Source organism: Labrus mixtus, chromosome 23, assembly GCF_963584025.1.
Source record: "Labrus mixtus chromosome 23, fLabMix1.1, whole genome shotgun sequence".
NCBI classification, from domain to species: Eukaryota; Metazoa; Chordata; class Actinopteri; order Labriformes; family Labridae; genus Labrus; species Labrus mixtus.
Genome location: NC_083634.1, coordinates 17989025 through 18013446, shown reverse-complemented (window position 1 = coordinate 18013446; position 24422 = coordinate 17989025). Strand labels below are relative to the sequence as shown.

Here is a 24422-nt window from a genome sequence, read left to right as displayed (position 1 = left end):
TATAACCGTTAGAATAATATCAGAGTGTATCACAGTTGTTTTTCTCCCCGTGTTGCATGTTGGCAGCCGCAGTGCGTTTCCCTCTTTTCCACTGTAAGGATCCAAAGCAAATACTGGTCTTGCTTCTCTTTATAGACTTTCAAACCTCCACAGTACAAAGCTGTAAACACAACCTTGGCATATTATCACCTTATAAAGTGTTATGGCTCGACATGGTTAGAAACAGTTGCCGGTACGCAAATCCTGCAGAGACAGAACTACATGAAGTTGTCTTTTGGAACAACCAGGAAAAGAGAAGTTCAAAATTCAGCCCCTCCAGGATTTCACAGGATTTTTAGTGATAGTGGCGGTCTGAAATTCTGTATCCACCTGGCGTCTTTCTTTTTCTGAGAGTAGTAACGGTCAAATAGCGAGGCGGTGGCTCAGTTGGTAGAGTCGTCGCCTCTCAACCGGAAGGTCGAGGGTTCGCTCCCCAGCTGAGCAACATGTCCGATGTGTCCTTGGTCAAGACACTTAACCCTGCATTGCTCCTGCTGCTTCGGTGGCGGTGTATGAATGGATAAGTGTTGTACTTACTCTCTGATGTACGTCGCTTTGGATAAAAGCGTCTGCTAAGTGAATTGTGACAATGTAACAAATGGCGTCAGTTGTCAAGAGACTGTTGTCATAGAGACAAGATGCTCATGCAGTCCTTTTCATTCTGACCGCACAAGTGCTTCATCCTTTTTTTTTTCTGCAAAAACAAAGTAAACAAAGTGTAATTTCCCTGATAACTCTAATTAACTCTTCAGGGTCGTTAGACTCTGTGTTCCCTTAGACGTGAAGGAATCCAAAAGGGGAATTATTGAGCTTCTGTCTCCAATCAGTGAGACTCTTATTCCCTCCCTACGGTAAGTTTTCATCTTTTATTTGTTTACTTTTGGGTTTCCTCCATTTTCAAACTGTGACATTTAATTTCTGACATTAACGTCTTCATCTGTGTGTGAAACCTCGACCGCTCTGAGCCACACGGCTTTGTTGTGTTTTAATTCTCGGCGGGTTTGTTTCCTGTGACAAAACCCCTTTGTGTGCCCAGGAGTTGCGCTTTAAAGACCTTTATCAAAGGCTTCATGATGTTTGTTGCTTTACTGCAGGATTAAGCGCATTGTTTAGGTGCCCTGAAAGGTATTCTGATCGCACCACTCCCACTGACTCTGAAATTCCCGTTTTCCAATGGCCGGTAGTCGGGGCAGCGGGGTTGAATCAGTAGTATTGTTCTCCTTTAAAAAAAAAAGTGTGTGTGGGTGAGTGTGTGTGTGTGTTTGTGTGTGCGTTTGTGTGTGTGTGTGTGTCAGGGTGAGCGCTTGTCTGGCCCCACTTAGTCTCTTCAGGATGTTTTGGGTTTTCTCTCCTTGTCCCCGTGTGCATGAACAACGTGTGTGTGTGTGTGTGTGTGTGTGTGTGCGCGCTTTCTTAAAACTAATTTCCTGGCTCATTCTTAGGAAAACAGAGAGAATGCTGGGTAATAATACAGGAGGCGTGGAGTGAGCGGCAGCACTGTTGATATGAAGGGTGTGTGGCAGCGATATGATGGATGTGTTGTGTTGCCGTGTGTGTGTGTGTGTGTGTGTGTGTGCAAGAAGAGGGAAAGTGGTCGCAGTATTTAGAGAATGCTGATATGGAGATAACTGCAGTGTGTGTGTGTGTGTGTGTCAGGAAGGGTGTTACTGTATCGTGGTGGCAGGTTAAAGAAACCAATAGGTCTTTTGTTAACACTCTTGTAAAAACACAGCGGGTCAGAAAAAGTAGATAAAATGTTGAATATGACAAAAAGCCTCCATTAATCACACAGTCCGTCTGGGGACCTGAGATTAAAACACAACACTCTGTTCTCGCTGTTTTTTTAAATAAAGTTTCGGGCAGAGTAGCAGGAGGTGAATGTTGACTATATATATAACAATAATAAATTAAAACATTTCTATGTCCACCATTTCCGCTGCATTCTTTTCACACCCTGTCCTTCCGTCTGAGCGGCAGCCTGCAGAAGGTAAAAACAATCTACTTCTGTGCTGAAGTGGTGTTTTTATCAGACAACAATGTTTGACTGTAGCCGTGTTAAACGCCTTCATATGTCCTCTCTGACATGCACACATTTTCCTTCTCATGCTGCACACATGCTCTCCAGGTTTTGGATGTTTCCTTAAGTCTTGAACTCTTGACATTATCATCGCTGCATGTATTCCTACTCTGCAGGACTAATGAAACTGAACAAAACCTCACAAAGACACAAAATTATACATTCTTTATTTCTTGTAAAATTGTCTAGTTGCATCAACATAACCATAAATCTCTCTTTGTCATGTGGAGCTTGATGTTATTTCGTCGCCTTCATGTGGTAACCACTTGACTCTTTCAACATGTGAACTGCTCTAATTGCGGCTTGTTGAGCGTGATCTGGTTTATCCTAAAACCCATTTAAAACATCAGCAAGACATTAAGTGAAGCCAGAACTAATGTAAACTGAATGTGAATCTGAGAAGTGTCTGAGACTTTACTCTCAACATTTACTGTCCTTACTTGACCCCGAGCGCCTGTAAGGATCCCCTCTGGGTTTTTGAGATAGATATGAGGCAGGAAACATGGAGTCGGGACTGCGAGACCAAATCTGTTTCACCATCAGGCTGCAATCTGTAATTTTTAACGACCTCATATGATTTAAATGAAACCAATGACATGTCATAAAACTGGACATATTGGCAACAAAGCCCAAGAGCTTTAAATCTTTAATGGACACTTTAATGTAGAGTATCCAATGAAAACCATATTTCACAATAAATAGTATGTTTTCTAACCCTTTTTATTTAATTTGTAAATAGACTATAAAGCGGTGTTTTATGGTCTTGGCCTCAGAGTTCATCTTTCTTGTTGATTTATTTATTTTTTATTTTTTTAAATGAAATTCACATTTGAGCCAGCAAACTAGCGGCATTCAAATTAAAAAATACACGTACCATTTTATGTTTTCATGTAGTCAAATAATACTAAAATGACTATGTAGCTGTATTGGTAATGATGCTAGCTTGATGCTGTTTCATCCAACGTAGCTCTGTGGAAATACGACATATGGCTTGTAGTTTAGCATGTTGCTAACGGTCGGGTTTGTTGGCCGTATATACCGTTTCATGACGTTTTCAACATTTGTTAAGACATCAAAATAACTTTTATGGTTGGCCAGGCTTAATAAATCTTTGAAAACTCTGAAGTGTTGGCTCAAGAGTTGCAACATGCCTAGCGCAAATATTGACTAGACATGTAAAGTCAACACAGGGCCAAGTAGAGAGTCGTATATCTAGCTTGGGACTCAACAGTTTGTTGGCCGAACGTGTTGCTGGGGTTGATGGATGGGCAGGTTATGTTTGTTTTACTGTTGAGTATTTACAGTTAGTAGCATGAAGACAAGTATTTTCTAGCCTTTCATGGTAAGATTGGTCCCCCCACCAAATTAAAGGGCACCATTTGAAACCTGAAAGTGATATTTAAACCCTTACTTGTCCAACTTTAATGCAGCTTTTGGGATTTTTTCTGTCACAGCAGGCTACAATTTCAGAAAGCTAACAGATGTTTCACCACTTGTTACAATACCTTCAGTTGCTTCAGGCTGTCCATCCCCATGGCCCTGCTGTACATTTTTACTGCAACCCTGTCAAGCGCCTAAAACCTCCGACAGCGGGAGACACCTCTCGAGGAAATACATCAAGGCGGTTTTCGGCACAGGAATTTCTGTGGTGCCCTCGAGCCTTTGGTAACCGCTGATTTATGATGTGATTTGTCAAGGGTGCTCAGGATGTCGCCCTGTCGTTCTGTACATCCCCTCAGCATTATCGTCCGTGTAGGTCAAAAGGCAGCACCGGCTTCTCGGATGGACGTCGGTGGATTGTCAGTGATGTATGCTAGCTTAGCTCTCCATGAAACATTACATTCTTGCACATGGCAGCCTCTCCCTGGGTGGTTTTATTTCCCGCTTCAGGAGGATAGAAAGCAAGAACGGCAATATGTAAAGCTTTACACCGGGATTAGTTCACAATAACATCTTCAACGATCTCAAAATTCAAAGCTTATCGAAGCTTTCAGTCCAGGTTTGTGAGCGGATTGACCTTTTATTGGTTAGCGGAGATTAGTGCTAATAAAAGCCTTGCAGATGCTCGAGGTTTTGATGTGTTGCCAAGGTGCTTTATTCACACCCACACACACACCAATCGTAACACAAAAATGTTAACAGCATCAGACGCTTTGTGGTATCCGCACAGACTCACAGCTGTTGGTTTTGATCTCCCTCTGAAGAACTTTTTGAGTTTTGAATTTGACCTGGGGGAAGGACAAAACACTTTGAGCTTCCAAACTTCTCTCCATGTCCAGACTGTTTCATCTTTAGCTTTATAAACATAGTGACATGTTTGGCAAAGTGGCCATGTTTGAAGAACAAATCAGACTCTTACCAGAAACGTCAGGGTATCAAATGGACAAGAGTGATGTTCTTGTGTTGGCCCTGGTTTGTTCACATTATGTATTATTATTGTGTCCCATTCAGTAACCAGTGGTTGACATCACCGAGGCTTGGTCCATGGTTCATACCTAGCATGAAGGCTATCCACTTGTTATCCGATCCCCCAGGACTCATGTTAATACACGGTGGAAACAACCTCTATATTCTAATTCTGTCTTATGCTGTTATTTAGAAACGCTTAGTTTAACTCACAGCTAACTCACTGGTTCCATGACAACACTTCCTGGTTGTACCACCCAAAGCAGCATGGGAACTGTAGTGCGAAAACTAATATTATTGGGGGAGGGGTGACTGGAAGAAGGAAATGATTATAGCAATAACTGCATCTTACTTTGCTTTTGATACGATAGTGATATAACATTTAAATATTTGTCCTTTTATATTGTATTTATATCTCTGCATTAATGACATTCTCTCCTATCAAATCAAATTTAGACATTTGTTTCTTGTTTAACAAAAATCGACATGTGGACATCAACCCAAACGACTTAACTTTGTAAATTTAGTTTTGTAAAAAGCTTCCTTACACGAGGATAATCCCACTAACACACCACCTGACACCCTTCCTGTGTAGCCTAACATGTCAGTATCAATCAGTTTCTAACTTTACACATATAAAGTAAGACCTGTTGTGATGAGGGAGGAAAAACTGACCAGCCCAGGCTTTAGTGGGATGAAACCTTCTGTAGAGGCTTTTCTGAAATCATACTCAAAATGAAAAACTCATTGACCTTTTCATGTTCTGAACTTTGCCGATTTAAAGTGAATACACATTTCAAGGACAATTTGTTCTTCCTTAGAAAAGCAATAAAAGAGAACAAAGCAAATTTATTCCCCACTGCTTGCAAATGCAACTGATCAAATGTATTTCTTCTACAAACTTTTTAAATTTTTCTTCTGAGAATTACATGTATTACGTCTTTTAAATGACCATGCCTCTTCTTTACTGGGCTCTCACTTCGAGGAGAAGAAATCGTAAAATTTTGTTCTGTTAAGTAAATCAAAACATTAATTAATTCACTCCTACATTCGGTTAAGACAGAATGGGAATAGCGTGCCAAAAGCCAAATGAATGGCCTCAGTTTTCCTGTTTGAATAGGATCAGTATTAGCAGGAGACCATCTTAACACAATTAGAGTTGGTGATTTGTGTTGGAATTTTTACTGAACAAATCACAGGCCTGGTCGATTCATAATAGGGTCAAAATTACTGCAATTATCAGAAATTACTGGATGTCCCCAGATAATGCAATTCCTGAAAGAGATGGGAAAAGGCGAGTTTTAGTTCTGGATCGACCCCTTAACCAGGAAAACTGATTAAGAACATGTCTGTTATTTTAGTGGCTTTGGGGAGCAGTTTTATGTTGAGTGAAACATATAAGGTACACGTGTTGGTGCTTGATTGTGGTGCCAAAATTGAGTTTGAAACGGGGCCTGTAGTCCATCACGGCAGGTCGGAGCAGGCCGTGCATGAATGAGGACGGTTGTGGTTGTGGGGACGACACAGTCTGATGGTGGTAATTGGGCGTCAGAGACGTCGGCGGTAGTAGTGCCAGATCACCTCGCTGAAGGTTGGGGGAGCTTCATCTACTCAAGAGCCTGGCTTCTGCAGCCGGGACAAGGCCTACTGATGTGAATGAATCCAAATGAGTAATCTTTCAAACAGGCAGCAGCCAATCAGAAGATCATCTTGCGTTTTTATTCCTGAAACATGTATCAGTTTCGGTCTATCAGAGAGAGTTTGTACCGAACAATATCTACATTAATAGAGAGTGTTTCAACTGAGGGATTTGCGTTTACAAAAAAGAAACCAAGTGGGGAATAAATTGACATAAAACAGGAAAAAAAATCTTGAAAACTGTAGTTAAATTCCATTTACGAGGGGAGTTGTATAAAAAGTTAGATTGAAGTTGGATGTAACAGAAGAGTGAAAAGGCCATGTCTGTGTTCCTTATAAACACTCACATTTGTTTCTGATTACAGTCAGCTGTGTGTGTTATTGTATTACAATTTGCATGAGATCACATCAACAACTCTCTGAAGTGTTTAAAATCTGCCTGTCCGCACCTCTTCAAGGGGTACATTTTGTTTAACTTTGAGTTTGATTTGAGCTTATTTAGCGACTTTCAATTGAAGTTTTCCCGGACCTATTCTAAAAAAGGAAGGTGGGAGGGGGGAATCTGGATTGAATCTATCATCAGCTGCTGCATTTGATGAATTTTTCCCAATGTAATTATCCTGCAGCAAGCATTGTTTTCATTGTGTCATGCTCCAATGAAAAACAGCCACAGAAACACACAACAGTCACTGGAAGTTCCGTGATCTGCTCCCGATGAGTTAATTCGTCTCTTTATCCCAACAAGATGTCACAGTATATTTGGTACGGTCCAATCATGTTAATCTCCCAAACAGTTGGGGGTGAATTTAAAAACTCACTACTCACTTGTGCTCGTCATCGAGTTATAAGCCCCAGATGTTTATCATTGGTGTATAACAGAGTTAATGTCATTGCTTCTGTTGCCATGGTTCAATTAGTGAATCAGGCTAAATGTAAAAAAAAAAACCCTTCGCTTTTATTCGTTCATGAAGGAATTATTAATTGTGATTTTAAAAGATTATCTTACTAACTTACCTACATTGCTGACTCATTGCAGAATAGATCATAAACCCTGCCTTCTTCATGTTAACAAATGGGACATGGGTCAAACTATAACGTTTAAATACATGGGTAATTTAACGATGAAGAGGCATGCCGACTTCCATATTTCCACCAATCAGCTCTCTTCTGCACATGGCTCCATATAACTCCACCAACACAATATGCCATCACCCGCTGTGAAGGTATTTTGGCTTCACTTTGGACAATGGAAGGAGATGCGAGATGTCTTGTCCATATTAATATATAATAAATGGTGGTTAGGCATTACTACATATCTATGACAGACTGCCTCATCTTCAACAAGTCAACCATAAACCCAACGGTCTCCCAGTATTTCACCTAATAACAGGTGTTAGCATGCTAAACGATTAAGCTATGCCCCATGATTGCAAGTAGAAAAATGACCCTAGCCGGCAAACGTATTTGAACAGTCAAGGTTTTAAATGTGGACAAAAATCCACTTGGCAAATCATTCTCGAGGAAGAAAATTATTAAAAACAGTAACTTGTTAGAGATAACATCAGATTTGGATTTCAACAACAAATGTATGAGTTATTAAAGACAAGCCTTGGCTGACAGATCGCTACATTTATCTTCTGGCTTGCAGGTCATGTTTTTCAACTGTCTCCGAAGCCTAAGCAGGAACTGTTTTTACTTTAAGAAATCTGGTCTGTCAAACTTTAACAGGACTTGAGATGCACTTCCCTCTGAAATGCGCAGTTATGTTCAGCAAGCCGCACTATAATCAAAATGTAAACACAGCCTGGATCTTGGAACGAAACTCGATGTATGACACAGCTGGAAACTGAGGCTGATTTACACAAAGTTCATGGAGGGCTCTGAGTGCTTCAACTGCTTTGTATCTTTCTCCTGGTGTGCTGAAGAAATGATGAACAGTGTGTCCAGCTCAAGGTCTGGAAGTTTCTAACGTAACACTACAAAACTCTGGAAATGAAGTTCAAAACCACATTTTTGCCTCACACAGGACAAACACACACCACATAATTACACAGTATTTAACATAAATTTGAAACATCTCTGCGTCTCAATGCAACAAATGGTTCTGCAGTGTTGGGTCGATGCCATCTTTGGGAATGTGATTGATTAAGTTGGCCTGGAGTTGGATTCACAGCAGACCACTAAAAGTCATATCTGTCTATACACATAAACACACTCTCTATAACTCACATAAATAGATACTCCTGAAGGCTTTTCTGCTGAGTCATGCATGTTTCAGAGCAGCCTTTATGTACATTTTAATTGATCGCTTGGTTGTTTAAATCTTCTCAGGGCGCCACAGGGACTCAGAGGTTTGCAAAAAGGTTTTGGGTTTTGGACCCCAATCTGATGGCCAGGAAATTTTGCTGTGGTGTTTGACTTTTCCTCTTGTTTCTGCTTTTGTTTCCATGGGAATTTGACACTTCGCTGCATGGCCTGAACCAGATTTTTTTCTTACTGGGACACTGACTTATGCAGGACTTGCATGAAGTTTGTGAGTACTCGTGAACAATGAAAGCATTAATGCACTCTGTCTGTCTCCTGTAAACATTTCTACTTTACTAACATTTACTTAAAGATGCTATATTCCTGTATATATTCTTTTTTTTACGTTTAAGGCAGCACTATAGACTGGCAACATATTCCAAGCTTTACTCTTTAAGAACTCAAAAAGAAGAAAAAAATGCCACATTCAAATTAAGGAAGACAAGGAAGATAGCCAATTATTGTTAAGGATTTATGAAGGCCACAATCACAAAGCTTAGCCTTTAAAAAAGCCATGTCTATTTATTCCAAAACAGTTTATTTAATGCTGTACTTAATCACATGTATTTCTTGCCCATCTCCAAAATGTATCTAGAAAATTAAATTGGTGATTAGATGGCAACAGGATTCTCCAAATATTCTGAAACCCTTGGTGATACTGTGTCATGCCGCATTGCAGTAAGCGCCTTTCTTGCTTCTTTAAGTGGCTGCTTGCCTTCATTTTGGCGTACTGGAAATATAATATTTGGTGAGTGTAACTGAGGTTGGATGGCCAGCCATGGCCATTCCAGTAAAGTAAATAAAATCTCCTGCTCTGATTCACCCAATGTGTATTCAACCCTCCAACATCGTAAAAAACTAAAAGTAAGTAATTTGACCTCATCATCATTGTTTCATTTAAAAAGAAACCAAGTGCCATTTAAAAAAAAAAAAGACGATAAAAACTCAGCTTGATGCTTCCTTGTTCTGAGGAATTGGCCTTTTATTCTACTAACGGATAAAATACAAACGTTGGTCTTTATGACTCAAAACTTTGCTTTCGATGTTACTGCTTACTGGAATGATTGGGGATGATGAGGCCCCACACTGTGCAGGCAGACTCATGGGTTTTTAAGTGCTGTTGAATGAAAGACTTGTCAAAAAAAAGCAGCATATGTTCCTCAGACTATTTTAAAATTTATTGTCAACTGAAATTGAAGAGATGGGATAAGTGAGAGCTCACTTTGCAGGGTGCCACAGATGTAAAACATTCAAACTCCAGAAACTTTATCGATGAGCCAAGGGGAGTCACTGCTTGTAAAAATGTGTTACATTGATGAGTACTTTATGGATCCCTGGAAGTATCCTCTTGTGACATTTAGCTGCTACAAAGGATGGTCAAAGATCAATGGTCAGTAGCTGATGGGACACTATGGCGAGCCTTAACTGTATCCTGTTGAGGTTGACTTGAGGATGTCAGTCAAACATTGATATGAAAATCAGTTAGGACTCTAACTTTTGGAATGTTACCTCTTTCAGTAAAGCACATTTTACTTAAAACAGGATTATAATGTCTTAGAATTATGAACAGTTCATTAAATTTAACATAACCCCAATCCAGAGCTCTTTTTCCCCCACTTGACCCAAAGCCCAAAAAGAGGACCGACAGAGGCTAGATCAACTTCAGATGGTTGCCAATGGGTTCAGAGATTTTTTTCAGAGAACAATTCTTTGACCACAACATTTAAAGACCAACATACCAGGCCAAGTTGCATTTAGTTGTGAGGTTGCAGATTGCAACCAACTGATAAAATACCCCTCCCCCTCCCAAAAAAAAACCTTAAGGGGAACCTTCGAGGTCAGCAAAACTCACAGAAAACTCAAAAGATGGTCTCTAAAGCCAGTTTTTGATTTGTAGGGCTTCTGTAGACACATGGCAGTAAAAACAAGGCCCACTCCATGGAGAAGACCTTCTGCCTCTGTAGATATAAAGAGCTAATTATAAACTTACAAAACCAATACCATTAGATTTCACCGAATGTAAAACACTGGATCTGTAAGTGTCCTTGCAGTAATGTAAAGGTCAGACTCCAATGTTTGAATAACTGCTTTTAAAATCCATTTGAAACAATGGCCACTTGTGTTAAGAAATACATGTATATAAAGAAAAGAAGACGAATGGCAGGCAAAGAGGTTTGTGGTGTGAAAAAGCCCTGGGCCAGTAAAATGCTGAATCTCACCCCAACTCTGTTCATTTTTCTTCATTTTTGGCCCATTGTAGTCCAAATTGCACTTCATATAAACTTAACAAGCAGCGCTGGTTGCAGTCCATGTTTGTTTTGGTACAAGAACACGCCATTTACAGCCAGAACCCAAGTCTTTATTGACAAGTTGTGTAATGTGTTGTCTACAGCATTTAGTCAGAAGGTTGGGTTATTTCAGGGTGATTGGCATACAAGGTTGAATTGGACATTATAACAGTAAAGGGTTTATTTCCTTCACTGATATTTTCTGAGCCCCAGCTGTGATACCGCGCAATGGAAATTGTGTGCCCAAGAGTTGTAGCACTCGAGTCTCGAGACCACTTTTTGAAGGTCTCGTACTGGGTGGACCCGGATTTTAAATCAAGATCGGTCAAGACCACCACTCAAAGGCTATTTTTCAACATCATAACTGTGATTAGAAGGAAAACATCTCTTTCTAAAATAACAATTAACTTCAATTCATGACAGCTAAACCTTCTGGGTGTTACGTTCTAAATGAGTGACACGCCCGCTGCATAACAGATGATGATTTTTCATTGATATTTATGATCTTGGTCTTGACTTGGTCTCGATCCCTAAATGTCTCGGTCTTGCCTCGGTCTCTGTTATGTCTTGGTTTTGATTACTGTGGTCTTGACTACAACACTAGTCCGACCTCATTGGTTTGACACCACATTGATGACTGGAGCATTCAACACACTGGAGGTTGACCCCGGGGTGATGAAAATGACATAAGCATTTGCTAGTTTTCAAGTTAAGGTCGTAAAGATGATCATTTGATGGAAACACCAAAAGTGTGTTCCAATCACCCTGAATTCACTCTATATATGTATGAGTGGTTTTCCAGTCTTTGTAGGATTTAACTTCAGGTTTGACCCAGGTTTTTGCATTTACTGTAGATGTTTTGTTTTACCTTTGAATAACCAAAACCAGACTCACTGGAAGAGCTGATATTGAGGTGCTCTCTGTATCCACATACTGCCACACAGGGAATGTTCAAATATTTGTTTATTTTCTTAGCAACAATATGCTACACATGTTCACAGCTACAAAACAGTCCAGTACAAACACATCTCAGACACATTCAATGCAGAAGTTTTCCCAGCTGGGGCCCGGGGATTTATGCTGTTGTCGTGTGTATGTTGCATTATCATCAACACTGGACCGCTTCCAATGAACTCTTTGTTTTGGCTTGGAGTGCAAGAAGGAAAAACGTATGATTTGTTGAAGTTCACCATGGATAATAAACCAATTTAAGTTCAACAGAGGGAGATTATGAGATGTTGGGCTGCGAGAAAGCCAAGAAGAAACGTGACAGGGTGCATGCCAACCAGTGAAAAAAAGCTGCTAAAACAGCAATCAAACACAAAATGAAACTTAATTTCAATTAAGTTCTTTGCACACAAAAATACACAGGATTGGTTGATGTTTTTGCACAGTATATACACAGGTAAAGGTGAACCACAGTGCCATAATGATGATTTAACCTGGATGTCACCAGGTTAAAAATGTTTGTGCATGTTTGACCTTGTTTTATGAATTGTCCATGTGAACCAAGCCCTTTGAACAAACATGCCCTGTAAGTTCACTAACACACACACACACACACACACACACACACACACTCCCTGCATGCCTTCGACTGATCACTGACAACAACCAGACAGCTTAGGGAGGCTAGACACTGCAGATAAATTAGTGTGTGTCAAGAGAGTGTTTGTGTCTTTACACTGGATGTGACGGTGGATGATGTGTGTGTCTGCAGAGAAGCCGTGATGTGGTGTGAGCTGATGTGCGTATCCCGTTTTTGTACATGTGCGTGCTATGGAGGCATGTAGGGGTTGAGTTTGTGCTGTTCTGTGCATAGTTTATATCTGTGAATATCCCCGCTCACTCCGCCAAAATCTTTCTTTATGTGCATCTGTCTCTTGTCCAAGCTTCGACTTAGAGACTCAAAATGTTCCATAGTTGGTGTGTCTCCAGGTGCGTTACCAGGTGAAATATTGTTTCAGAGTTTGGAAAACATGTTTGTTTCCCAGAATACGAGCGGCCATTTTGGACGTGACCATCTTTATAAACAGTTTTAGTACAAATGTTTTTCTTGAATCTGGTTGGCTAACTGAACTACAATGTTTGAACAAATCTCATTGCCAGTGGCTAGGGTTTACATATACTAAGAGTAGTTTTTTCATTCCTGGAAATCCGTTCATATGCTTGATATCCAAGTATTAGACAAACCGTCCATTGATGATTTAGCCTAGCTTAGCATTAAGAGTGGAAACAAGGCCAAAAGTGGTAGAATAATCCTCGAGGTTAAACCGACTCCTGACTTAAGCCTTAAAATTTGAAGAAAGACACAACAATGGATTTCAATTCCACATCTTATTCTTGGCGGGAAAAATGTCAAACTGTTCATAATAGTTGGGGGAGAAAGTGTAATATGTAAATTAAAACAACTAAAGCAATGATTGGCGTATCCTATTGTACACATTGTCAATAGTAAACACTTCAGAAACAAGGTTGTTAATGCAGAAAGTGATGACATTTGTTTCACAAAAAATAAACTAATTATGAAAATGATACCTGCTAGTTTACACCCTACACAGCGTTTTTTAAATGAAGTTTTAGTTTCTATGCTAGAATAAGTTAAATCTTCTCCAATTTCAGTCCATCCCCTCATATTTTCCATATCTTACTTTAGTTAACTTTTTTTTTTTTTGACTTTAAAGCTCCTGTGTGAAACTGTTGTTTGAACTGATTTTGGCGCCCCCTGTGGACAAAGCTGTTCCTCTTATCTCTTTGCTAATTTGTCCTGTAAATGTGTAAGTTGTGTTTTTAACAATCCTGCCTACTCTGAACAGTCAAACATGTCACTTACTGAGGATTTTTTTGCAGTGGAAAATGTAAAAAAAAAAATATATATAAAAAGTTGTTTCCGCAGCATGCTGTTTACAGTATCTCGTAGTCTGACACCTACCCCCTGGCAGCAGTTTCAGGCTTAAAAAATTAGAAAAATCAATCTTGATGCTGATAGTCTCGACTTTTTTTGGGATACCTAATTCTTCAAACAGCATTTAAGTGGTTATATTTCTTTGCTCTGGATGAATTCTTTCAGAACTTAGACTTCAAATGAAACCTTTTCTGTTTGATCGAAACAATCACATAAACAACGCTCTGTGAAGGTTGTTTTCTGTTTTTAGCAGCAAGCCTTTTTTTTTTGCACGCGTATCTGTCACCTTGTTTTGATTTGAACGACTTTTGTTCTGACCTCGGGGTTGTTTGATCTTTAAAACAAAAAAAACTGAATGCAGCTTCACCAGCCGGACGAGAAAGACAAGGTTCTTGACATGAAAAGAAAGACAAAGATGGCGGTGGAAAGTGAAAGAGAGAGCAGCAACAGAGACTTGTCGAGCTGCATTCTCCTCTCGGCCTCTTCCTCTCTCGTGCTGGGCTCGTCCTTATTGACATTTACAGGATTCATTTGAACTCCTCCTTTTCTTTGCAGAGTCATTTCTTCCAAAGGCACTGTTTGCTGCTTCTCACAGTCTTTTTTACAATGCTCAGCAAACATTTCCGTCCCTTAAAAAAATGTCCTTGCGTAAAATCCACAGTTCTAGTGTTGCACAGAAAGTCCTCAGCAGAGTCCAAGTGGTTTTAAGTTCAGTCAAAAGTAAAATACATATGAATCACTTTAAATCAGCACGGTTCATCTTCCAAATTTCATTCATAGCCGTTAATATATACAGTATTCTCATGGCACGCTTAAAAAAAAAACTCATTTTCTTTTGCTTTGGTTTGGTTTGATTTTCTTCCTTTACAAGTCCACAGTCCTTCCTCACATCTTCGATGCACAGGATCGAGTTTTTATTGTGTTTACATTCTTCCGTCTAGAATCCGAATCTGAAGGGTCCGATTGCTTCCCGGTAAAAAGGCTGTTAATGTGAGAGATACGCTGAGATTTACGTTTGGATTTTGGTAAAGGGCAGCGTGGGTGGCCTAATTTTTGGCCGATTCTCGTCTTACAAAGAGACTTGAAGGTTTATAAAGTTTGATGTGGTTTACTTCTTTACCTAAGTGATTTCCTTCCCTAAGAGTCATCAGATAATGGAAACCCTCACATTGACTTTCGAGGGATTGCACATGAGTCTTTCGTTATCTTGTTCTTGATGGTTGGGTTTAACTTAACGGAAAGTAAAGAAGACAAATCCATTGTTTCTTTTCCCTTTCTTCCCGTCATTTTGCTGCTTTTACGAAAGGGAAGCCTTCAAACCCAATCCATCCATCTTTCAATGTGTCCGTCCAAGCGAATGTCAAGGATGAAAAATCCAACATCTCTCTCCAAATGACCCTTTTTTTCCAATCTATGGACATTCAAGAGTCTCTAGTCCAATCATCTATCCATTCATTGTCCCATCTTTTCCATTTTTCTTTCCAACCCTTTCCTTTCAGAGGTCCAAGCGGAAGGCACCAAAGTAGCTGGAGGAATCGTCTGCGTTGACCATGGTCGGTGAAGAGACGGAGACGAAGAGCTCGTCGCCGGCCCGCAGCTCGAACAGTCCTCCCTGGTAGACGGAGTGGAGGGCGTACTCGGCGTCTGGAGCCCAGCACTTTGTTCCCACGCCCTTTAAGAGCTGCAGGGAAAAGGATATCAAGGTAAGTAGGATGTTCTATAGTTGGTATGACTTGTGATCAGAAGTGAAAGGGGGATAAGTTACCTGTATGGGGCTCGGGTAGGACGTTTTCTTGTAGACACACTGCACCAGCTGGTGGCTGACGCTGCGCTGGTCTCCATCACTGGCTGCTGGAGACGGATAACGGAAATACACCTAGAGGGAAGATGATCAAAATTCACTTTATGTATTAAGATTCTTCTACTACCTCTAAGGTATGCATTGAAGAGATTCAATTCAATAAATGCAAGAATAGTCAATAATTATTTGAAAATTGCTGGCTGTTTTGGGACCCTAGTTCCCCAAATGTAACGGTACTAAAAGGAACTGTATAATCACCTGTGAGTACAGGTAGTACCGCCCATCCTGGGGCACTCGCAGCTTCCCATTGTTTAGCGTCATGTTGTGCAGATGAGCTCCAAAGCTCTGATTGGCCCACGAACGGACCACATGGCGACAGGACTGGTGGAGACCCGGCGTGGGGGTCTGGTGGGGAGGGATCCCTGTTGGGAAACAAATCGTAAAATTTACATCTTTGCTTTTAGGAATGAACACCACCAGCTCATCAGTGGAGGTAACCAATGTCCATATCATCCAATGGTTTGTGGACAACTGTTTCAGGCCTCTAGCTTGACATTTGGTACTTCATCACTTTGGTTTTTGGAGACACAAACAAAGTGTAAGCAAGTTAGCAAGTCATCAGCTAGCAGACCAATTTCCATATTATGGGACTTGAACCTTCGACCCTCCAGTTCCCAACCCATGTCCCTACAGACGTAGCTCCTGCTGCCCCAAACTAGGACCAACTAGGACCAAAGGCAGACGATCTCCCTGGTGTGTCAGGGCCTTAAGAAGAATGCGTATTTCCTTTAACTTGGGTATTACTTTGGGTGCTGTTTTAAGCTAACCTAGCTGAAAACAGGCTTCAACAATAAAATAAAACCACTATAATACAAATGAACTTGTTTGAGAAGTGACTTGTCGACCACATGGTAGTCACACCTTAAGCATGGGACCAAAATGTATCACTGTGAAGAATACTTCAAACTTTGAGTGCATAAAACTCACCAGGAAAATGTGACCTGAGGTAGCAAACCAGGTGATTAATAACGTTGAACATAACTTGTTTTCACAAATGAGAGAATTTCAGGGAAGGCGGCCCCTGAAATCAACCGGGCTTGTTTGTTAACAGACGCACCTCAAGTTAGGGAACTTTGTATCAATGCTACATTGAAAATATGTTCACCGCATCAACTAATAAGTGCTAGAGAACATACCACAGTGTGTGTGTGTGTGTGTGTGTGTGTGTGTGTGTGTGTGTGTGTGTGTGTGTGTGTTTGTCTTGGTGTGTTAATCCTCTGGCTTGGCTTTAGTTCAACTCACATTAATAAGATAATCGTTTATGAGAAAACACAACTAAGGTCGACTCTCACTGAGCAACTTCCTTTAAGAAATCCAGGCAGAACGTGTGAACCTCACCCTCCCTTTCTCCTCACACACACACACACACACACACACACACACACACACACACACACATCGCTGCCTTTGTCAACTGGATGGAAATAACTTCAGTCTGCCTCTGCCAGATTGTCAACACCCCTCAGCTTGCACGACACTCTCAGAGGAAATGATATATGAAGTTCTGTAGAACACACCGACACGAGGAACATATTACTTTAGAAATGACGCTGTCCTTCTAAATGTCCGTTTTACTGCTCCGCTCGTCGACACGCCTCACTGATTCAGCAGGTTCTTGGGGGGAAAAGTCCTCCGGCATGCAGGAAGTGATGTTTATTAGAGGAACGACAGCTCAGACACAAAGAGGCTGAATCCTTCATCGTGCAGCGATGATTCATTTTAGAGATTACAGAGGAATCCGAGTAAGTCTCATGGAAAACGCTCATCTTTAACTTAATATTGCCTTCAAGGATTTCTCTGTCCTTTGATGAACAACATCTGCTCTCTCACTATCACACTTCAACATTTCCCCTCACGCATCAGTTTTAGACTGTTTCGCACTGTATCTACATTATTTTTTAGTCTCGAAACTCTTTTTTTAAGATTTTTTTGGGGGCTTTTTGTGCCTTTAATGGAGAGACAGGACAGTGGACAGAGTCGGAAATCAGGGAGAGAGAGAGAGTGGGGAATGACATGTGGGAAAGGAGCCACAGGTGGGATTCAAACCTGGGCAGCCCGCTTGGAGGACTACAGCCTCCATACATGAGGTACGCGCACTAACCACTGCGCCACCAGCGCCCCCTAGAAACTCATTATTGAGGAAGACTTCCTGGACTTTGGTATATTTGGACTTTGGATTTGGATTACTTTAAATCATTCTTCCTGCTTCCTTTCCCTTGCAGCCTCTGTTAATAGCTACATGTTCATTTACAAATTTTGCAATGACAGTCGGAAACCTCCCTAAGGGGCCCCCGTCTGACAGCCTTGCACCTGCTAAGTGTGGCATGCATTTTTGCTTTGAAAACCAACATTTGTCAATGAAAGTTACCGAAGGAAATGAAGAGGAATTATCCGTCTGGGAGTGAACAAAAAAAAGAAAAAGAGGGAGAGGAGTAAGCGTCGGGAAACTGGAAGACATATTGGTGATTAATGCTGATTGGAGGGTCCCCCAATGAATTTCTGCTTAGGGCCCCAACATACTCTAGAACCGCCACTGATTATGGATTAAATTAAAGCACTGTTTAAGTACATTTTGACACATAAAGCCACCTAGTGATTCAGGAAGTAATCTGTATCCAGAGCCTCTCCATAAACCTTCCTCCTCTCTCTGCACTAATGATCGACCTGCTGACAAACATGTCAGGAACTTTACTCAGACTCAGTTTCCTCCTGTTTCCTGAAACCTTTGACCCAACAGCCCTGATCTCCAGCTCACCTTGAGAGCCCGTATCTCGGAGGGTCAAGTGGGCCGACGGCCTCTGCGCCACCGAGGTCATGAACTTTGACCCCGAGTTGTTGAACGTGCGAGGCATCGTTCTTGCTTCTGAAGGGAGAGAGGAAGGAGAACATGTCAGACACTGTGTAGTAGCCCTTTGAGTCTCTGTGAGCGTTAGTTTGAGAGCGACATGGACACTGACCTATGAAGGTTTGTTTGGAGATGATGTTCTCCGTCACCTGAAAGAGAGAGAGAGAGAGAACATGGCGATGAGGAAAAGGTTGATCAGTGTGACGTGCATTGATTTCACTGGCTTTATTGAATCTGTGGTTCCTCTTGAAGTATTTATTTGACTTTTATGAACTTGAAGTCAATCATCAACCTGCTGTGGTTCTTTGTTTTGTTGGCTGCAAAGCAGGAATCTGGCTGTGGGTGTTTCTGTGTGTGTGCGCAACGTGTTCTTCATTTACTTTTTATAGATTACTCAGTCAGGCTGGATCAACATAAAGTGGAGGGCTTTGGAATCTCTTACAGTACAACATATAACATTTGAGTTGGATCGGACAGGAACAGGAAGAACAAACCTGCGCAGACAGAATTCAAAATCACTGTATTACAATATCAGGTGCTGTCAAACGATTAGAATATTTAATCACCATTAATCCCTATTAAATTGTTCATTTTTTGGCTTTTATTTTGAGATTTTCAACTTTGTTTGAAGCTGAGAGTACTTTTCTTGCCGTTTGAATTCAACCCTGCTTTTATTTTGAAATAAAGTAATCACCTTCTGGTACATGGGAGGTCACGGCATTAAAGGGAACTCGTTAGGGATCACAAACTAAAGTTCAAAGAAACGCTAACAAAGGTCAATGTTTGATCTCATACTCTGGACTCGTCAGCTGAGCTGTCTGAGAGTTTGTTAAAGTGAAATGAGACGTTCAAAGATGCAGCAGTGTCCTTCTTTTACATCACTGCGACTACAGGGAGACACTGAGGACGACTATCTACGGTGAGCGTGAAGGGACGAGATAGCTCGAGATGAAACGCGGTAAAAAATGAATGCAATAATATCAGACCTCAGTTAACTTGTTATTGCTTGATAAAGAGAAATGTCCAATCATTCTTCATCTTCTGCACACTTTTTAAAATAAATACGCACACACGGGAAGTATTCAAACTATTAAGAGCATGTGTGATATTGTCATCGCTCTCGCATACTAAAGTTCACACAATGACCTTTTAAAAGTTGATGTTTCCTCCATGAAAATGCCGCACGGCGCGCTAGAAACGCTCGTAATAAAGTCGGAGAACGGTTTGAAGTTTGAGGACGAGCCTCGACATCACAGCCATAAAACACACTCTGTGCTCTGTCTCGTTTCTCCCGCTGCTCTCTGTCATCCCACGCTCGCCTCCGTTTAAAAAAACCTCCCAAACATGTGGACACAACCCAGCCTCAGATATACACACACACACACACACATTATCTCACTCTCACACACACACACACACACACATTATCTCACTCTCACACACTCAGTTACTCTTCTTCTCTGGAACACTCGTGCTAATGCTTTCTGCACCGGCTGCTGCGCCTTATTTTTCTTGTTTCCCACTTTGTAAATCAAACTCACGTCGCCCCTTCTTTCATTTTTTTCCTTTTTCATTTATCTTTCCTTCCTGTCTTTTTCACCCCCATCCTTTCATTTTAACGCCACACTTTTACATTTTTCTCTCCATCGCCGTCCATTTATATTCATTTAACCATTTTCTCTCTCTCTCTCTCTGCAACTTTTCACCAAGTTCTCTCCGTCTTTCTTTTACATTTCTACTCCTCTCTGTGCCCCCCCCCCCACACACACACACACACGCCTTCAAACCAGAGATCACACATTTAATCACCTGTTTCAAGTCTGACGGGCTCCAAATCTCCCTGATTCATTTGCTGAAACGCCACAAAATCCTGAGTATGATGAATCTCAGCGCTCGTTTTAATGGTCATCCCGCTATAACCGCCGTGTTATTCTTGGCTGTTCCTCCTGAAACCAACCCTCAACCTAACCTGCAAATTGGACGTGATCGCTCTGGGGGTTTGGCGTGTATGTGTGTGTGCGTGTGTGTATAAGTGTGTCTGTGTGTAAGCAGAAGGGCCCCACACGCGTGTATACTCGTATATACTCTTAAGGGAACCCAGCACAGTGAAGCACAGAGCGCTGACCGGGCCGTGCTAGCTCGTCTCGCTTGGCGTAGCGTGCCAGCCTCGGCCTCACGTTCCTCCACTCCTGAGAGCAGAAAATTACCGACATGCACACCCACACGCATTTTTAAAGATCGAGAGAAAATTGCCAACAGATTTTCCCCGCATGTGGCTGAAGTTGAACAAGAAAAGTTGGAATACAAAAAAAAAAAAATAATAATGTGTGGGTGAAGTTTTCAGACACTTGGACACGTTGTGACTCCAGAACAGCATGTTTTCAATCTACAAGTTCAACATGGCTGTCGTCTTTAACGCCTAAAAAGCTCACATGGGAATCGTCCGGATGGCTGAAGAGGGAAATCAGCTGTGGACATGCTGCATGCTTAATTTATGCTCCTCACAGCCGTGGAAGCTCTCTCAGTCTGAGACTTCTGACAGGCTGCATGTTTAAGTGAACGCCACGGACTGTCACTTAGAGTTACAGTCCATGCACTCTTGGTTTTAATCTACTGTGTTTTTACACCTTACACCTGGATATTACACTCTGTACGGAGTTAAATATCACACACATTTAAAGGCTTTATATGTGATTTTTCACACTTAAATATAATATAAATCAAGTATCTCCTCTGAAAATAACTCTGTGAGTCATGACTGTCTACAATGGGTGTGACACCCGAGTCCCACTGTCTGTGATGTTTTCAGAGTTTTCAGAGTCCTATCTTCACTTTGTTTACATCGCCAGGACGGCCGGCTGACTCCTCCCCTCACATATAAAAGTTGTTTAATTGAGGGACTAGAGAAAAGAAGAATAACATACTGTACTCACTGCTTAACTGTGTTTCTAGATCACGCTCATTTCAGGTAAATTTACATGCAGTGTGAAGATACGAGCATGATAAAGATCGCTAGCATTAGCATGCTAACACAACAATGCAGCGCAAGTTGTTTTGGTTTCATGCTGGTGCTCAAGGGCGACATCTGCTGGATCAAAAAATCACATATAAAGCCTTTAAAGTGAGCCAAACCTAATCCTAACCCACCTGAGGAGTAATTACAAAAGCACCAAATAAAACATACTGGTCTATTTGGAACATTTTTCTGATTTGTTGACAATTGCCCAACAATTTATTGAGAACACTCATCTTTACCCAACAAGAAACAGAAGCTACAGTATAGCACCTGAATGAAACATAATATCTCCATCAGGAGGGAACAGATCAAACCATCACACTCTTGACTGCATGGATGGTTTCAAAGGGGAAACTTTTCCAATCACAGGAACTTAAAGCGCCTTCATTTTTTTTAACTTCTGCCTTTGTTTGAACAGTCGCAGCTTGAAGTTGTTACTCTTCCCTCGGGGTTAAAGGTCAGACGTGGCTCACATTATGGGATAATCCGGGTAATAAGGGCCTTTAGATGTTGAAGCAAAGTGTTAATGACAACAGCATGCCAATGAAACCAATTTCAACCTCGTAAAATGTTGAAATCGGGGGTATTTGTTCCATAGAGCTCCATAAAAGGAAAACCATGACCATTTATTTTATTTTCTTCCCCATTAGAGAGGCTTCAATTGGCTTTACAATTCAGGCGCAAAACTATTCCTTACTTTGACGGCGCAGTTTCTTACTTACGTTATCACTACCCTGTCAAAGTAGCCGTATTTATTCCAATTTCTAAAACACTAAATTGTCTCCTTTGGATGGTTGGCCTGCAATCACATGACATTTGGGCAGGTTGAGTAACAACATCATGACAGAAAGTAACAGAAAGTAAAGTTCTGTAGATGCTAGCAGAGTCATATTAGTAGACCTTTGGTGGGCGTCAAAGCGCACCAAACCGAATACCTACATATTGTTGCTTTAAGTTAATCTCAGCTGTTGAGCGACCTCTAAGTCCAAGAATGTTAAACGTCTGCATGTCTACTCAAGCGTCATGTGTTATCTCTTACCTCTCTTCACGCCCTCTGAAGCCTTCCTCTCCATCTAACTGCCTCCGTCACGCAATCATTCACACTTTTTGAACCACTTCAAATGTAACAGAAAGTTGTTTTAGAGAACATCAGAGAAACGCGGTCTTCAGTGAGGTTGACCATTTGTCTTTGAAACGTTGCAACCTTGGCGTTTTTCAGGGGGGGGGCCCTCGCCTTCTCACTACTCGACTGCCATGCTTTGTTGGATCAGAGCGTTTAACTTAATCCAGGTCATGATTCATTCAGTCTTGGCTGCAGGGGGGGGGGAGTATGCAGTATGTGGCTGCAATGAAGGAGTAGGAGTCTAAGTCGATCCATCTTCCTGACTCAAAATGGACTCCCCGGGCGGATGATACCACATATTCTGTCAGATATATCAGTTATAAGAAGCAGCGCTGTTCACCCTCCAATGCTTCCCATAAGGCCGCCTGCTACAGCTTCCTGTCCTTTTTTCAGATAGTACCTACACCTCTTGTTTTAAGGGTTTCAGGTTTAAGGCCAGAGACCAGAGAGGTCAAAATCAGGACCGTGTGGCATGCAGGCCAGAGGGGCACCTCTGACCTCTGTTAAATTACTTCAAGCTTTTACTGCCTTTAAAATGTGTTTCTCTAACCCTTGATCAGCAGGCATGGTGCGAGTCCAAAAAGGAGACCCCGAAACTCTTTTATCAAAGCCAAATGTTTTCAGAACCGCAAAACAAGATCCTTAGTGTCTTTGAGTGTATTGAAAGTATGATGCCATCATCAAGACCGACTTCTCTCAGCACTCTAACTACGACTGACGTCCAGCGTCCCTGTCCATCTGACTCTGCCGGAAGGTCACGTCTGACCTCTTGCCCTATGTAGAGCAAAGGATTCTGGTTCTGCTGCCACCAGGAAGTACGTCATGTTAATGTGTTTGAGACCTTTGCCCATCACGAGGGGTCCTCGCGGTCGTCAAGTGGTGATTCACTGTTAAACACTAAACTCCCGCTCCTGTTTAGTGGGTCACTTTTGTTTCGAGTAAATCAGCCTGCAGCCTCTGGGCGAGCCTCAAAGTTAAAGTTCGCTGAAAGTGCGACCCTATGAGCGCATTCGTGTGTGTGTGTGTGTGTGTGTGTCTGTGTGTGTGTGTGTGTGTGTGCGTCTGTGTGTGTGTGTGTGTGTGTGCGTCTGTGTGTGTGCGTCTGTGTGTGTGTGTGTGTGTGTGTGTGCGTCTGTGTGTGTGTGTGTGTGTGTGTGTGTGCGTCTGTGTGTGTGTGTGTGTGTGTGCGTCTGTGTGTGTGTGTGTGTGCGTCTGTGTGCGTGTGTGTGTGTGTGTGTGTGTGTGTGTGTGCGTCTGTGGGCGTCTGTGTGTGTGCGTCTGTGTGTGTCTGTGTGTGTGCGTCTGTGTGCATCTGTGTGTGTGCATCTGTGTGTGTGTGTCTGTGTGTGTGCGTCTGTGTGTGTGCGTCTGTGTGTGTCTGTGTGTGTGCGTCTGTGTGTGTCTGTGTGTGTCTGTGTGTGTGCATCTGTGTGTGTGTGTCTGTGTGTGTGCGTCTGTGTGCATCTGTGTGTGTGCGTCTGTGTGTGTGTGTCTGTGTGTGTGTGTGCGTCTGTGTGTGTGTGTGTGTGTGTGTGCGTCTGTGTGTGTGTGTGCGTCTGTGTGTGTGCGTCTGTGTGTGTGCGTCTGTGTGTGTGCGTGTGTGTGTGTGTGTGTGTGTGTGTGTGCGTCTGTGTGTGTGCGTCTGTGTGTGTGCGTCTGTGCGTCTGTGTGTGTGTCTGTGTGTGTGCGTGTGTGTGTGTGTGCGTGTGTGTGTGTGCGTCTGTGTGTGTGCGTCTGTGTGTGCGTCTGTGTGTGTGCGTGTGTGTGTGTGTGCGTGTGTGTGTGTGCGTCTGTGTGTGTGCATCTGTGTGTGTGCGTCTGTGTGTGTGTGTGTGTGTGTGTGTGTGTGTGTGTGTGCGTCTGTGTGTGTGCGTCTGTGTGTGTGCGTCTGTGTGTGTGCGTCTGTGTGTGTGCGTTTAG

General features: G+C 41.9%; 1 protein-coding gene across 1 annotated transcript in view; it reads right to left on the bottom strand.

Moving 5' to 3' along the window:
• Positions 1 to 11697: 11697 nt before the first annotated feature.
• The window catches only part of tnfsf10l (TNF superfamily member 10, like), a 59844-nt gene continuing 47119 nt past the window's right edge, over positions 11698 to 24422 (bottom strand). Inside the window, exons 3-7 of the mRNA XM_061031760.1 lie at positions 18476 to 18512; positions 18274 to 18381; positions 15717 to 15880; positions 15423 to 15533; positions 11698 to 15338 (exon numbers count right to left, since the gene is read on the bottom strand). Coding sequence (XP_060887743.1) covers positions 15153 to 15338; positions 15423 to 15533; positions 15717 to 15880; positions 18274 to 18381; positions 18476 to 18512 — 606 coding nt within the window. The 3' untranslated portion in view covers positions 11698 to 15152. The remainder of the gene's footprint in view (positions 15339 to 15422; positions 15534 to 15716; positions 15881 to 18273; positions 18382 to 18475; positions 18513 to 24422) is intronic.